This window comes from Argentina anserina, chromosome 5, assembly GCF_933775445.1.
Source record: "Argentina anserina chromosome 5, drPotAnse1.1, whole genome shotgun sequence".
Taxonomy (NCBI): Eukaryota; Viridiplantae; Streptophyta; class Magnoliopsida; order Rosales; family Rosaceae; genus Argentina; species Argentina anserina.
Window position 1 is genome coordinate 68917 of NC_065876.1, and position 16921 is coordinate 85837.

Consider the following 16921-nt stretch of genomic DNA (forward strand, 5'->3'; position numbering starts at 1 on the left):
CTACCATTCAAACTAATTATTATATACATTTAAATTCTTTGATAGAGTTTTTGAGCATATTATTATAATAATATGATTGTTGGTTGTTGGTTGATGGACATATACAATATGAAATATATGCTGGTTTGTTTTATAATTGCAAACTTTAGCTTGTTGTGCAGAAGCGGCCAACAATCTCAAACACACGGGTCTAGTAATGTCGATACTCTCCCCACTTTAACCACCCGGTAGAGTTCGGGTATGAGGTTTTCTACAAAAGGCATCGGCATTATTGTGTATGGTAGCAATTTTCATAACTCAAGAATGACTCTTCATCTTTTCCAATGTGAGATTCCAAATAACTCAAATCTAAGCCAATCAATTTCCAACATAGCTTGCTTATAATAGTTGTGATAAATAAATGATGCTTATTAATTTTATAATGAAATGATATGAATTAATCAACTTGTTTAAAAAAATAGAAGTTAAAATTGGAGAAAAATAAAAAATGCACATACAAATTGGTGGGAAATAAAGTTACTACCGTGTTAATTGACAAAATAAATTTAAATTAGTCTAAAATAAAAACTTGAGATATAAATGTCATAATTTTTAAATTGAAGGTATTACAAAATTTAGAATAATCAATCATTGAGATATTGTTTTATGAATTCTCCCAACTGATATCACTCGGGTATATCATGTCCCCCTTTAAGTCTATAACACATAATTTGACGGGGTTTGATGTCCTCCTTTCCAAGCCACAGGCAACGGCCAAGTACTTTACCTCGTGAGTTGTGACGTCCAGTCGGTCCGGAGAAAGGTTTGGCAAATGAATGTGTGCGCGTGTGAAACGCAGCTTTGACTTTGCTCAACCAATTGGCAAACCAGCTACATGCCTGCAAGATGATCGAACATACATACTTTTATGACTATTTAAAAGGTTTAAATTTAGATTCATAGCAGATATTGTGGCTTTTGGCATAGACGAATTTGTCACTTCAATTCCAGTGATGCATAATGGAACCAACTAAAGATTAATAAATGAGTAGAACTCTAGCCTAGTTAAGTAGATTCCAAGCTCATACCTCCCAAGAATCAAGTTCCTATATTTGTGCCATGATTTAAGGGTGCCCACAAGTCATCTCAGGCCGGTCTCTCAAAAATTAAAATTGTTATCGAACCATAAATTGTATTGAACTTAATTTAAATGTTGTTTTAATAGACCACTGTGGATTTAATATATACAATGTGGAGAAATTTTTCAGAACAATCGTAGTCCCACGTGACAATGGCTAGTTGTCTATTATTTTAATCATAATTTTACACGCAATATTTAATCAGAAACATTATATTTCAACTATTTTAGGTTTCTTTCTAAAATCTTATACCATATACCTTAAATTCTAAATTCTAAACCTGAAATCTTAATTCAAAATCATCAATACTTATTAATATCATTTAACAAATAAAAAATATTTTTAAATTATAATTTTAGTATAATAAATCTACGTGTCGAAATATAATAGGTAAGAAGTACCACTATGTATTGTCACGTGACACTACGGTAACATATAAAATTTTCTCTACGATATGTTATGATAGCTATTACATAAACCATCCAATGCAAATTGTCACGATAGTTATCGATTTTCGCGATAGCTATATCAGATGACTACTCATTGGAGTCATCCACGCTTGTTATGAAGCGAGCCTATAGATGTTACAAGACATACCCAAATACAAGACCTAGAGAAGTCATACAAAAAATAGCATTTAGACTAAGATTATAGCCAAGTTTGAGTTTGTAAGAAAAAAAATTCAAAAATAGCAAAACTCAATTTTTATTAAACATAATCTCATCTATTTTCAAAATCATAGTAATCTGAGTTAAATTTCATAAATAAACACTTTATGAAAAGTTTTTAAACATTAAAATAACTCATAATAGTAGATTTAAGTGTTTTATTTTCCTCAAATCTCAATACTAAATTAAGCTTAATGTAGGCATGAGCCAATTCTAAAACCACCAGAGTCACAAATTACATAGTAATAATATATGTATGACTTTGAGCTAATCTCACAAATGACCCGACCCATGCCCATTAAGCACATGCTTACCTCATTGAATCTCCAAAGGCTAGCATGCCATGACTGTAGTCGGCCGACACGCCACCGCCTTCTGGCTACAAGGAAGTCATCCCATTGACGACGATCATCACCAAAAGCTACTGCCAGATTGTGACAAAAGGACATCTTACCCCTTCTGGAAACAACCTAGCACAAGGCGTCTAGAACCGATCCAGACTTGCAAAGTAACCCGGGCAAGTCGTCACCGCCTCCGACTCCCCATCTTTGACCACCGCATCATACCAACTCCAACCTTCAACGAAACTCGACCAACAACTCAAGAGCGATAACCATCATCGCAGCCATAATCAACCCCTACAAATCAGATGAGCAGCAACACCTCCGACGACGACTAGAGCCACCAACCTCTCTTGATCCACCCCTGGAAACCCGCCAAGCGAGGCCGCCACAACTAACAATTGATTGTTTTTTTTATTAAATACCATAACTAATATGCTACAATGAGAGCAGAGCCACCAAATGACCCGCCACAACCGATGTTACACCCCGGGACCATAATGCAACAATATTCGCCGTTGCCCTGAATTAGTAAGCAACTGACACCTATCAACACGAAACTACAAGCTATGAATATAAATAAAAATAAACTTACGATAAGACATGAGGAACAAACGAAATATAAACGCAAATAAACAAACGCGGAAAGTAGCAATGTAAAACTCAAACATCAAACAAAGAACATGTCTAAGTCTCAATAGCCAACTTAGTCAAACAAGAAGGTAAATGACAAGGTCGGAAAACGAGGAATACCAGAGTATGCCAATTAAGTCAACTGGATCCAACTCGGAGATCGAAAAGCTGAACACTGTGAAGTAAGATCTTCAGTACTGGACAGCAACCAACGAGCCTCAAACGCTATCAGACTACTAGCCTCCAGACCAACGCCACTAGATACCTACAAAACAGGAGGTGATCACTCATCCTCACTAACCCATTTTAGGGCTGATACCATACCGAGGTAGGTTTAAAAAATGAAAGAAAATAAGATAAGGCTGCAATGCTCAAGTGTAAGAACATATAAATGAGCGCTCAAGTAGAAAGTGAGAAAATGGAGTGAAGGAACAACCAAAACAACGTTTGGTTATTGATAGGTATAAATATACATAGTCGGTACCGGATATCAGGATGACGGTATCACCGATAATACAGTATGGTGTTGAACATCAGGAGAACGAGATCACCAATACTAAATAAGACACGGTGTTAGATATGAAGACGATGAAATCACTGATAACAAAGAATGGTGTTGGATATCAGAACAACGGAATCACCATAGATAAAGTATATATGGTGTCGGACATCAGGACAACGCAATCACCGATATATTATATAGATAAATATCGTATGTGGATAAATATAGTTTATAAACCGTACTAACAGGTGCCACGGTTCACCCGAGCGAATGAACTGAGTACTAACTACTAGTTAATTAAGAGTAACGCTACTAGAAATCAGGTTTACGTGTACCACTCGTAAATAGATATTAAATTAATAACTATATTATCTAGTCTCGAATGGGGGCTCGAGAAGTATACTAGATTGACCTTTAATAAAGTATCTCGATAAATTTTATATTTAACTCGAGTGAAGTATTCGAGACATCGACTAAATAAACACACGAATAATGATAAATACGATAATAAGAAATAAATTAAATAAAGTTGCGCATTACACAATTTAAAAAATATCACTAACGCGAAAAGGTAACAGCCTACCTTAGCGGGCGGCTCACCCCTTACCTGGTATGTTGAATCCATAGTCCACGTGCTCCAAGCCTCGATCCAAGTGCTCTAAGTGTAGGTGTAAACTCTGAAATCCCGTCACAAAAAGACATCAATAACCAAACGATACAAAAGTCAAAGATGTATAGTGTGATAAATGTCATGGTCAAATATCTATTTCGTAGCTTGACTAGAAAAGGTCAAAGGTTGACCTTATCGGTGACCAAGTCCACCAAGTCCACCAAGTCCACCAAACGTCAGTACACACGATAATTGTCGATTTAGGTTACCGAATGATATTAACTGCGCTTTAGGAGTTTAAGGCACTTGATAACGTAATGATGATTTACTTTATTATTTCTGACAATTCTAAGTTAAGTGCGTCATTGATCTTTGATCGGGGTGAGAATTGATGTTAGTGAATAAATATAAATAAACGTCATTATTTACGTTGTCAAGTTATTAAATCAAAATACGTAGAACAACTTTAGGTTTTTAAACAAACCCAAAAATCAATTTATAGATTCATAAAAGTAATTTCTAAATTCATAGGTAGATGACACAACCGTAAACTGTAACTCCGTAATAGTAAAATAGTAACCAAGGGCCTAACAATAGATACTAAACACCTTAGTGGCAAAACTGTCATTTCACATAACGGTAAAAAAGGTTATTCTAAAATGGTAAAAACTAGGGGAGTTACCCAATCTCTTCTCTGCGCCCAAATCCGTCCTAAAAACTTACCCCAATCTACTCCACTTCGACATGCAATACCACAACAACCCAATGATTTAGAAACACAAAATTAAAGGAAAGAAGGTAGGATTGCTACTTCGACGAATCACATAAATGAGAACGATGATTTCAGCGGCTACCATCGTCTTCCCCGAGTTGGTACTGCTCGCCCAACGCTCCTTAGTGCCTAGAGCTACTGCCCATAAGCACCACGGAGGAAGAGAAGCACGTCGGAGTTCGAAATATCGCCGAAGTCGCCAAGAACACATCCACTATCTTTATCCTGATTTGGTGAAGCGAGTGCTCAAATTTAACATGCAATATAGGGCTTTACATAAAAAATAGAGAGGAATATTTTGGAGGTGGTGCGCCGACCCAGTTCGGTCGAATAGCAGCGGCGCAAGGCGGCAAAGCCGATGTGGTTTCTAGGTTCGCAGAGGGAGGGAGAGAGACCGAGCGGAGAGAGAGGAAGAAGAAGAAAAAAGAAAAAGAAATGAGCTTGGCCTTTTAAGTAGAAAATGGACGGCCAGTATTTCATGATCTAGAATCAATGACAAAGATTTAAAATCGGAAAAGTAAGAAATTTCTGACAACAATTTTAAAACACAAAAACTTTTAGAAAAAATATTAAAAATAAACTGAGCGTTAGAAAAATATTATGCGAATACTTCTGCGCTCGTGACGACATGTGGTTTACTACAAAAATACTAAACTTAATATTGAACATCCCGGAAAAAATATCAGTTAGTGTGTTTCGTGTATCGGAAAATGAAAGAAAATTTCAAGGGCTCACAACTGATAATTGATTGTTTTTTTTATCAAATACAACAACTAATATGTTATAACGAGTATCTTGTAAATCGAATTCATGACCTTTCAAAGCATTTTAGTTTTTGTTAAAGGCATAATAGCCAATTTGCTACTCTAAGAATCACATCAGTGTCAATTTGTTTCTAAAATTAACTAATTTTCTATCAATTTGTCATATCAATTTTTTAATTCTCCCTAACAAGTGACTTGATATGAAAATCTAAATAAACAAATTGGTTAATATCGAAAAGTCTAAAGTAGTAAATTTTTCTTAACTAACTTTAATTGATAAAATTAATACTTAGGGTAGCAAATTTGTAAGTTATGTAAAATTATGGTAGTCAATTGGCATAAATAAAAAATTAGAAAATTACTTAGTGGTACTAAATCACATTTGAATTAACTAAAAACTCATTTTTCATATTTCTTATATAAATTAGGACATGTGTCAACTTGCCATTATTTATAAATTTTGGTCCTTATTTGTTTTATTAATTTAAGTAGTGAGTTATTTATAAACTAAATTGTTGTTTAATATTTTTGAGTAGTTGGTAATAAAAGATAGAGTAACAAATTGATACTAAGTTGATTCCTAAGATAGGAAATGATCTATTAAACCTTTTTTTAAAGAGTGAAGCACCATGGCTTGGCTTGGCTTAAAAGTGCTGAAATTGGGCAAAAACCCCAGTAAACGAGAATAAAATCGTTCGAGAATTCCAGAATTATATCCCATAAAAAAAATTCCAGAATTGTATCATGGCCAGTGACCTAAGTGAGGTAGAAGAAGAAGAGAAGGAAACATGGGTAACAATGGGATCGTACGGAGGAACAGTGAGGCAGCTGAGGGGCGCCACAAAAGGAGAAGGAGAAGGAGAATCATGTGCCGCTACGGCAGCTGAAGAGGAGATTATGTTGCTGTGGGGAATCCAACAGCCAACTCTCTCCAGACCAAACGCATTCGTCGCCCAATCCTCTCTTCAACTCAAACTCGATTCTTGTGGCCATTCTCTCTCTATTTTCCAGTCCCCTTCCTCCCTGGTATTTCCTCAAGAAATTCATCTTTAATTCATTATACTATTTTGATATTTTCACATACGAAGAAAACAATGCTTGTTGACCAAATATGATTGTGACACTTAGAGAGACATATGTATGCATTTGTAGCTAGTTTCTGGAAGCATTTTGGTCATCTTTGTCGATGTGGAGATTTTACGGTAACACCTGAATTATTAGACATAAGTGGGTGATGGGTTCAAACACCAACCCTGCTTGTTGTCTCCAGAATCTGTTTCTGTTGTGCGCATGCTGAGATGATTGCATTCTTTGATTGAAGTTTGCCTCAACTTCTTATCTCAATCGGTTCTTCTTTACATAAATCATGTATTCATGTTAGATGACAGCTTTAAGTTTTAACTTTCTAGGACAGTCTTTCTGTATGCAACTGCTTGTGCTCGAATGACTTGATTAATTGAACTGCAGAGCACGCCTGGGGTCACTGGTTCCGTCATGTGGGACAGTGGAATTGTATTGGGGAAGTTTCTAGAGCATGCTGTGGACTCGGAGTTGTTACTTCTGCAAGGCAAGAAAGTTGTTGAACTGGGCTCTGGCTGTGGTTTAGTCGGGTGAGTTGTATACAACCTCTATTTAAGAAATAAGAACTCTACTTTTTTTTATAAACATCTGTGACATAAAAGTTTAAGTTATAACTAAGGGAATTCTACTCACTCTTCTATCATATTTCCACCCAGCTGGATTTTGAAATGGGTGCAATTTGAGCGTTGCACTGTTAGATTTACCTTATCGAACAGAACACTTTGTTTGCAGAGTTTCAGTTCACTTTGATTTTTAGTGTGTAGGTCAGCCTGAAAATAAATAGTTCTCTGACTCGATTTATGCTATGATTCTCTGTTCATCGGTTCTTCCAGTTGCATTGCAGCCCTTTTAGGTGCTCAAGTTGTCCTTACCGATCTTCCTGATAGATTGAGGCTACTAAAAAAAAACATTGAGGCCAATCTGATACATGGAGATGTGCGAGGTTCAGCAACAGTGATGGAATTACTATGGGGAGATGATCCTGACCCGGAACTGATAGAACCTCAACCTGATTTTGGTAACAACCGTTTGGTTATATCTCATATAGAAAAACATGCAATATGTTACTTGTCAGGCATTTTGAAACATGAAATTTAGCTTTCTGAAACATTTTTAGTTAGTAACTTACAAGTTGTCTATCAGTTGCACTGCAGTAAAATTATCTGTATTGTCAGCCAAATAATGTCAGTTTACTCCATTCTTCCCACTGCCCATTCTTGATCAATAGACCTATAGGTGGATCCTCTAAGTAGGAATCAGTGAATCACTCTCATGTCCTTAAATACTCAACCAAAACGTTTCTAAGACTTGTTTGTTCACCAATTATTTCAGTTCTAGGATCTGATGTAATCTATAGTGAGGGAGCAGTACTGGATCTGCTGACTACCTTGCAACAACTCTGTGGGTCTGATACAACAGTGTTCTTGGCTGGAGAACTTCGAAATGGTACTGATTATCATCTCTATCTCTTAAATTTGCGTTCCCTTTTCCCACATTGTTCTCAAATTTGTGTTATGCAACAGATGCTGTCCTTGAATACTTCTTAGATTGTGCAATGGAGAATTTCATAATTGGACGTCTGGAGCAGAGTCAGTGGCATCCAGACTATTGTAGCAGTCGCATTGTTTTGTATGTTCTGGTCAAGAAAGTGATTGTGGATGTTTAGGAAGAAAACAAAGATCTTTCTACAAATACCGTCCGTCGAACTCGTACGGTTGTACCATGTAACTGAAAATTCTCTTTATACTGTAACATTTGATACCTGGCATTCATCTTTTGTAGTCTGAAGTTTTTATGATCTTCAGAAGAGGGGGGACTGGTAAGAGACTCATTGAGGTTCTTTGCGTTTGTTTACCCGTGCAAAAACTATCCTATTTGTGAAGATCAAAGACTTGATTTATGTTTTGATGTGTGCTAAGATTAGTCGAGTGGCATAGCATAAAACCTTCATGTTCGCCCTTTCATAAAACCTGGCTAATTGAGATGGCTGGCTTCCCAAACAAAATAAATAATAATCCTGGAAGACTCTCGTTTCCGTGTTAGGTGAGGAATTATTTGTGTCTTACTAAACCAACCCCCAGCTGTGCGCCTTCATATCATTTGCAGTTGCATACACAAGTCTTCTTCTTCTTGGCTATTATATGCAGTAGACAAATTTTAACCAATGTCGTTGCCGAAACAAGCCAGTGTCATCACCTGCAAAGGTACTACTAAATTTCTGTAATCTGCTTAGTTGATACAGCAGAATCACCCATTTTATCTAATTGGGTCTTTTCCCAAATGTGAATGTAAAAGCTGCGGTGGCATGGGGACCTGGGCAGCCTTTGGTGATAGAGCAAGTCGATGTAAGTCCACCTCAGCCATCGGAGATAAGGATCAAAATCGTGCATATTCACCGATTAAGCACCGAAACAGCCATATAAATTGACGAGTATGAATCCAACATTGAATTTTTTGGATAGATTGATATCATGTCTCAAGTTATACATATGAATCTACAAATAAAACTCCAAGTGAAGCACGGTGACATGTTGTTTACTGTAATTAAGTTGTACCCCATTGCATAAAGATACTGGTATATCATAATCATTAATCAATGTCCCCTGCTACTCTGCACTTTTGCAGGCTATTTTTCCTAGGATATTCGGCCGTGAAGCAACAGGGTTGGTTTTCACCCAATTCCATCAAGTAGTTCAAGTTTATTTCTAGTGCGGACTGTGGTTGGACTACGTATTTGATATTAGTATCTTCTTCTTCACACGCTATTTGCAGGATTGTTGAGAGTGTTGGCCAGGGAGTGACTGAATTTGCAGAAGGAGACCATGTGCTAACAGTCTTCACTGGAGAATGCGGAACATGCAGGCAATGTGTATCGGGTACTGGGTCTAGAAAGGAGAGGTGTAATGCATGGTGATCAAGGGACACGCTTCGCCATAAATGGGAAACCCGTATATCATTATTGTGCAGTTTCGAGTTTCAGTGAATATACTGTCGTGCACTCTGGATGTGCTGTCAAAATAAACCCAATTGTGCCTCTGGACAAAGTATGCCTTCTCAGTTGTGGACTAGCTGCAGGTAGAGTTTCACTTCAACAACATTCTCATGACCTTTTGTTCGTTCATTATGTATATACTGACACACGCGCACTTACACACTGACTAAATGCTAAGAATTCGTAGGGACAATAGAGTAGAAGTTTCTAACTGATGCCCAAACTAATTTGGCTGGCAATAACATTTCAAATACCAAAATGTAACCTGGCATTGTGCATATAATTGTAGGCTTGGGTGCAGCTTGGAATGTTGCTGATATATCTAAAGGATCAAGTGTGGTGATATTTGGTCTTGGAACCGTAGGCCTTTCTGTATGTGCAGACTTGTAAACAGTGTTCCCACTAATTTCTTTCATGAGGAACAGTAGAAGACCACCATACTTGATACCGATTTCTTGAATGATAGGTTGCACAGGGTGCTAAGATCAGGGGCGCATCAGCCATAATTGGTGTTGACACTAATTCTGAAAAAGGGGAAATCGGTAATTAGCTATTTTCTTCTTCTTTCCCACTTGAGTTTTTGGGTACGAGTCATTATGTATATTTCAGTAAAATGAGTAAATAATGATGTTCTTGTTGGTGCAGCAAAAGCTTTTGGAGTTACCAAATTTATTAACCCAAATGACTGTAAAGAACCTGTTCAACAGGTAATTGTTGAACCGAGAGAAAGATCAGACCCCTCGTTGTATATTTAATGCGAAAGAAACAAGGGTTTAAGCTTCCAGCCTGTCTTAAGTTTATTTTTAAACGTTTGAGAAATAACCAGATGGTTGAACCGATCAGACTGGTTGTAATTAGCTTACTCGCTTTCAGGTTGTCAAGCATCTCACAGGTGGAGGAGCAGACTACGCATTTGAATGTATAGGTGACACAAGAATGGTAACTACTGCAATGCAGGCCTGTTGCGATGTAATATTCTTTATCCCAATTTTTGAACTTCTTTCCTAAGCATATCTCAGCTTTCATGAAGATGTTGCTATTTCACTCCACAACATTGTCATTTGGATTCACATGGTACTTACCGCAAATTCTCAGTCGAAGATTCAAAGTCTTGACGCTTGTTTAATCGTTGTTTTGGCCCTTGTTTATAGGTACTGCTGTTCTGATTTTGTATCAGACTCCCACGAGGTTATTGGAATGCTTCCTCATCACTTAGCTGAACTACCCTCGAACTCCTGGCCGTTTATAGGTATATGTTGTTGCGAGTTGGTGAGGAAGGTGATCAGACACCCAGGGCTTTTTCCTTGAATTGGAATGTAAATACCCCTCTAGTCTGAAGAATGAATAACCCTCATTTACTTTTCAGAGGTCTGATCGTTGCATTTAGTTTGTAGTCTGATTTAAGAGTACTAATGGCTGATCATCAAAAAATTCACCCTGCAATGGATTTGGAGGCACCACGAATGCCAACAGTGCCGCCTATTGCGCCTCATGGACACCAGCGTTCATCAACAGTTGCACATAAAGAGATGAATGAAAAAGGTCGTCCAAGTACTACTCCAGTTGATCAGCCACATCGCCGCCCAATAGGTTCACAACCATCACAGGTAGTAAACACCATTCCGGCAATCTCTGCAGCGCCAAAGCAACCAGAAAAGAGAAGCTCATCATCTATTTGTTGCAGATGTATGTGTTGGGCGCTGAGCATCCTTCTCCTCGCATTGATAATAATAGGAGCCACTGCAGGAATACTCTACCTTATCTTCCGCCCAAAACTTCCGAGTTACTCTGTTAACAGCTTGAAGATAAGCGATTTAAGGCTCAATTTGGACATGAGCTTATATGCTAAATTCGACGTTAAGATAACAGCTGAAAACCCAAACAAAAAGATTGGGATTTACTATGAGCAAGGTGGCCGGTTGAGCGTGTGGTATACAAACATGAGGCTTTGTGAAGGGGCACTGCCAAAGTTTTACCAAGGTCACCAGAACAAAACAGTACTCTATGTGGCCTTGACTGGCCAAAACCAATATGGAAACGTACTGATGAATGCACTGCAACAGCAACAACAAACTGGAAGCATCCCCTTGGATCTCAATGTTAATGCACCAGTAGCAATTGAACTGGGGACACTGAAGCTCAGGAAGGTCAGGATTTTGGGGAAGTGTTTGTTGGTTGTGGATAGTCTCACTGCTAATAATTTTATTAGCATAAAAGCTGATAATTGTAAATTTAGATTGAAGCTTTGAGTTAATTTAGCAGAAACTTAATCTTCAATTTTGGGTGGATTAGGGAGCTGTTTAACTTTCCTTCATTTTGTTTCCATCTACTTACTGAGATGGCATGTTTGTTTATTTCTTTTTAATTTATGCAATTGTGCATTTAATTTAATAAACAAGACCAGTAATCAGGACTGATCCATCAAGACAGTTTGATAACATCACGACCGTAATCAGGCAGATCTTCGGTGATCAAATTGGCCCTTCATGATCTAGTAAAGCAAAGTTTTAGATTATAAAGGAAAAAAATGAAAAGGGCAACAAATTTGGAAACCGAGAGGAAACAATTCTTTAAACCCAGATACAGAAAGTAGCCACCCAGTCATTCCGATGACCATACTCCGTACTCAATTCTCTTTGGTTCAATTTTCTCTGGTTGGTGGACCTCAATTTCTTGTGTTTCCATGAATCCCAAAGCACATATACATACCACACAAGTTTCACTAATTCCAGTAGTTAAAGAAGCCACTTTAAAGCCGGCCTACTAAATACTAGCAAAGAATATGCAGAAGCACGATTTCCTTTGGTTTCAAAAGTATATCTATAGTGAATAGCAGCCAACTCTTATGATTGAAATTTAAGTGGGTGGTTTGCAGGTGGACATGAATTATTCTTCAAGTTTCATACAGTTGTAACCAACCATTTTAGCCACAAACTTACAAATAAACAATTATATTACATAATTCAATATCTCATTTTCAAACACACTTTCAATCAAACAATTACCAGTTAAGCTAGGGATGCATGCAGAGACAGACCCAAGATCTTATTTTTGTAAACTGTCATAGCTTTACCTGCCATTGCTATCCAAGTATGCATGTTTCAGCTTTTGATCTGAAGACATAATACTAATCCCCAGTTAATGCACGTGGTCCGTGCTCAATGGTACGCAAGGACATCCCAGCTTGTGAAACCGCTCTCACAAATGCCATATTAGCTGTTGCAGTCGGAGCATACCAGTAATCACCAGTACCAAAAACAACCTTACACTTCAAAGCCAGTTTTCGAGTGGTCGGAAGGCTCATCATGCGTTTAGAGGGGCTATCAGGAACAACTCTATACCAAACATAAAGCTTGTTAGAGCATGATAGAAAATCAATCGTTATTATTCAAGCACATATGCAAATATCATAGTAACTAATGACCGAAGGATGTTCCAAAGTTGGGCCTCAGGGTCCCGTGAGGTAACTGACATAGCAAACCAATTGGGGAAGTCAATACTGACAGAAGCATATTAAGATGGTAGTATGATATCCACACCAGGTAACTTAATGCTATTTATCCCAATAGTCCAATACTGTCCTCATTACTGAGCTTTAATCTTTTCTCTCTTACATGTGATCGTTTAATGTGGGTTAGTTACTTCACAATATTCAGAAATCATAAACTCAGCCCTCTGGTGTAAGGTTAAAATTATAACAATCAATGCAAGAGTTTGTTCTCAGGACACCATTGTATTGTTTACCATTAGAACATCTTTAAATGAAAGACAAAAGGAAGCTTACGGCTTTGAATTTTAAATTATAAGAACAAGATTTCTGGAGAGTTAATTACAGAGGATGCGACACAAGTAGTTTTCGTCATGACATTATTTCTAACCTTTAGAAAATTAATCAACGTAAAAGAAACTTTTCAAGAAAGAAGAATAACTGGTCAAAACTTACCTGAGATATTTTAAGAGGTGACTAGTTCTCAACTTCTCATTAGGCCCTCCATACATTGTCACTAATTCCTTGAACTCTGAATGAACAGTTTCACAAATAATGCCCCCCTTTCCAGATATTGTGCTATCAAGTTCGACAAGAATTGGATTCTGAATTTCAGACATCACCTGGCAGAAGAGATCAAGAAATCTTAAAAAATGGATCCTAAAGCCAGCTATATGTATTGAAGATTAAAAGATCTGAACCTTTTTGATAGGATAAACAGTCCTCAAGAGTCTGTACAGTAGTGACCATCACAAAACATTGCAGGAAAAAAAAACACACTCATACTAGTTAAACAGTCGGGAACAAAGAGGAATAAGATATATTCTTTTACTTATGAATACTACATGGCAGAAGAGTGATTCAGGTTATCAAGTGTAATCAACAATACCAAGCATGGTGCTCACATACTCTATGCTCATGCAATCAGGGCAAAGGTGTGTGGATTTACTGCATTAATAAACCCAGGCCTAGTAATCAAGAAACAAATGAGCAATACTAGGATGGCGAAATAACCTGTCCAATCACAAACTCATAGTTGCCTTTAAAACGGCGCCTCAATTCACTTTCTGGAGTAGCCAAAAGTTTCTGTGTGCCTCCGTTACTAATAGCCGAAACAAGAGCAATCAAAGCTGTGGTATCAAAGTTGACAACTTCACAGTGACCCATTTTGGCTGTCTCCATGGTTTCCACATCCAAAGGGAACAAGTGCATTTTGGAGAGCAGCGAAGTAAATGGTGGAAACAGTGGTGAGGAGGTGTCCTCTGGCAAATCCCAATGGGCAGCCATGACATGAGATTGTAAACATGAAACATGATCAGGTTTTGGATCACCAAGTTTGATCTCAAAAACAGAAGCCTCCTGATATGTCCTGGGAAGGAGTACATGGATCCAATCGCCGGCTTCCTCAATGAGATGGAAATGAAAACTAGGATGGCCCAGCAGAACCAGGGTGGCCCCAAATTCATGCATGAGTTTATCAGATAAGAAGCTGCTGAGTCCATGAGAGAAGAAAAGAATAAGGGAGGAGGGTCTGAGAGCCACACTAGCAGAGGCGGCGGCGGCAGTGAGTTGGTGGAGGCGGGAATGCAAGCCGTTGCAGGTGATGTAGTTGGGGTTTCGATCGGAAACAATAATCCAGACAGGGTTGGTGTTGAGGGTGCAGGCAATATCAACATGAACATTAAGGGAAGGAGAGAGAGGAATAGGCTTGCAAACGCGAGAGACGCCGGTGATGCAAGGGAGGTGGAGAATGTGAACAACTGCCTCGATGTGCCCGATATTTAAACTGCCGCCATACACAATACATACATTAATTGGAGTTGAGTTTCTCTTCTGAGAGAGGAAGAAGGAGAGTGAGAGAGTGTAGAAGAAGAAGGAATAGAGACCTGAGAGGCCGCTCGGAGGTGGCGGCGCGGGAGAGGAAGGAGAGTTCAGAGTGCGCCAACTTGAGGAGAGTGCGTTTGCAAGAAGCCGGTAAACTCTCTATTCTCTCTATTACATCTCTGCATCGCCTCTTGGCTTCTCCCAATTCCATCTCTGACCCGTCTCTCACAGGCACAAGAGTAGCGTAGAGTTTCGCAAACTTTAAATCAAATTCAGAACAAAGGAACGACAGGTCGTCGTTTTGGATATTTTCTTTTCTTTACTTTTATATATGTACTGAGTAACTGAGGTGAATAGAGAGTTGTAAGGAGGAGAAATCGAACCCTAATTCTCATCTCTGCGATGGCTGCGGAAGAGGAGTCCCTGGAAGAAATAGTTGCGGCTCGGAAAGAGAGGCTGAGAGCTCTCAAAGCTGCGCAGCAACTGCTGAACACTCCGGATGAGGATGACCAGAATCAGCCTGATGACGTCGATCAAACGTGAGTATTCATTTGATTTGATATAACCTACTGTAACAGTTCAAAAGGGGGAGCTGTAAATAAATTTGTGATTGATCGATTGATTGATTTGTGCACTAGTAGTACCAACATGAAATTCCGAAATTATGTTCCTCATGATAAGAAGCTTCAGGAAGGGAAGCTAGAGCCGCCAAAACCATCCAAGTTTGAAGACCCTGTTGCAGCGGTGCCACCTCCATCTAACAAGACCGAGGTAATTCATTCATGCACCTATTTGTTTTGGTTCTGAAAAGTGAATACTATCTCCTACCTTTTGACTTATTTTGTTCTCCATCTGTTTTCAGGACCCATTCCTGAATATTGCTCCTAAGAAACCAAACTGGGAACTTCGTAGGGATGTGCAGAAGAAGCTGGATAAGCTTGAAAGGCGAACCCAGAAGGCAATGTGTAAACTCATGGGTAATTATTTATATTATTAGATTCCTCTATCTGAATACATAAATGGATTTTTATTGCTGCAAATGTCCCATCTTTAAACCAAGTGCCCCATCTCTTCATTTGTCTTCTCATCTTCTTTGATATTCAGCTCGCAGTTGTTATTTATCAGCAATCTTACTTTGTTTGATGAACTATTTATGAACTTCAACTGGTGGCCTCTTGGATCCTGTTGCATTGTGTAGTGGTTTTTTTTTCTTTTTTGAACAACCATGATTTTGAGGTCTTATATTTTCCTCTGCATCAATCAATATCGCGTTGTCTTTGCTTATGTGCTTGTCACAGAATAGACAGACTAGCAGTACACTAAAGAGCGGGTTGGGGATCGGGGTTGGACAGACTGCATACACTGAATTTCCTCTATGTTTAATTCCTAGTTGCATAAGAATTTTATCAGATTTACGCTGCATATAATTATATTTACTTTCACTTCTCTTTATCCTCTTCATTTTGGAAAATCAATTGTGAAGTTCTTATCCTTGTCTATTAGCAGCATTTTAGTGATTTCAGTATCTCTCACTTGTCCAGTTCATCATCAAATGCTTCATCTTGCACTTTTCATCATATATTGGGTGCATAACTCACCATTTCCTTCTTTATTTTGGTAGAACAAGAAAAGCAGAAGCAATTGGAAGAAGATGCCATCAGTGGTGCTGGTGACTAGCGTTAGAAGTTCAAGAGTTTACTTGACCACATAAAAGAGGAGGCCAGTACCAATAAAAAATGGATTGTGTTCAATTTCGAACTGGTGGAGTATAGTTTCTCTGTATTCTCGGGCCATGAATTGAAGAAATTCCTTTTGAATGTTTGATGGATGGATGACCTGGTCTTAACTCTGAGATGACAATTGGAAGCATGCCTATGTGAAACAAAAATACAGCTTTGGTGCATGTAAAGATGTTAACTTGGTAAAAATATGTTCTGCATGATAATTCAGAATTTTCGTTAGTTGCTTGATTAGTTCTGCTTGAATTCTGTTTATCTCTTAAGTCTGAACCCTCGAGCGTTTGAGTCATGACACAGTGCTTGATTAGTTCTGCTTGAATTCTGTTTCTCTTAAGTCTGAACCCTCGAACGTTTTGAGTCACGACATAGGTCGGTGTGAAACCCTTTAATC

General features: G+C 38.2%; 6 protein-coding genes across 7 annotated transcripts in view; 5 read left to right on the forward strand and 1 right to left on the reverse strand.

Annotated features, from left to right (window-relative positions):
• The window catches only part of LOC126794855 (basic transcription factor 3-like), a 67135-nt gene that overhangs the window by 31959 nt on the left and 18255 nt on the right, over nucleotides 1–16921 (forward strand). The window lies entirely within an intron of this gene.
• LOC126794851 (uncharacterized) lies at nucleotides 6079–8388 on the forward strand. The gene is made up of 5 exons (XM_050521639.1): nucleotides 6079–6434; nucleotides 6876–7018; nucleotides 7322–7506; nucleotides 7821–7934; nucleotides 8012–8388. Exons 1-5 carry the CDS (start codon nucleotides 6153–6155, stop codon nucleotides 8152–8154), a joined length of 867 nt encoding a protein of 288 aa, XP_050377596.1. The 5' UTR covers nucleotides 6079–6152; the 3' UTR covers nucleotides 8155–8388.
• LOC126793801 (alcohol dehydrogenase-like 6) lies at nucleotides 8608–10503 on the forward strand. Its single transcript, XM_050520424.1, is given in 9 exon segments — nucleotides 8608–8692; nucleotides 8784–8910; nucleotides 9095–9151; nucleotides 9261–9365; nucleotides 9367–9563; nucleotides 9770–9852; nucleotides 9947–10022; nucleotides 10126–10187; nucleotides 10354–10503. Coding segments are annotated over 9 exon segments (882 nt in total). The 5' UTR covers nucleotides 8608–8652; the 3' UTR covers nucleotides 10489–10503.
• LOC126794852 (NDR1/HIN1-like protein 6) lies at nucleotides 10865–11899 on the forward strand. The gene has a single exon (XM_050521640.1). It carries the CDS (start codon nucleotides 10893–10895, stop codon nucleotides 11727–11729), a length of 837 nt encoding a protein of 278 aa, XP_050377597.1. The 5' UTR covers nucleotides 10865–10892; the 3' UTR covers nucleotides 11730–11899.
• LOC126794848 (uncharacterized) lies at nucleotides 12300–15021 on the reverse strand. The gene is made up of 4 exons (XM_050521634.1): nucleotides 14854–15021; nucleotides 13982–14753; nucleotides 13424–13590; nucleotides 12300–12815 (listed from the first exon to the last, which is right to left on the reverse strand). Exons 1-4 carry the CDS (start codon nucleotides 15000–15002, stop codon nucleotides 12608–12610), a joined length of 1296 nt encoding a protein of 431 aa, XP_050377591.1. The 5' UTR covers nucleotides 15003–15021; the 3' UTR covers nucleotides 12300–12607.
• Nucleotides 15135–16785, forward strand: LOC126794856 (uncharacterized). Of its 2 annotated transcripts, none has more exons than XM_050521648.1 (4): nucleotides 15135–15330; nucleotides 15430–15562; nucleotides 15654–15768; nucleotides 16413–16785. In XM_050521648.1, the coding sequence occupies exons 1-4, from the start codon at nucleotides 15194–15196 to the stop codon at nucleotides 16466–16468; spliced, it is 441 nt and encodes a 146-aa protein (XP_050377605.1). In that variant the 5' UTR covers nucleotides 15135–15193; the 3' UTR covers nucleotides 16469–16785. The 2 variants fall into 2 exon arrangements, with proteins under 2 accessions (XP_050377605.1, XP_050377606.1); XM_050521649.1 differs by having other exon boundaries at nucleotides 15433–15562.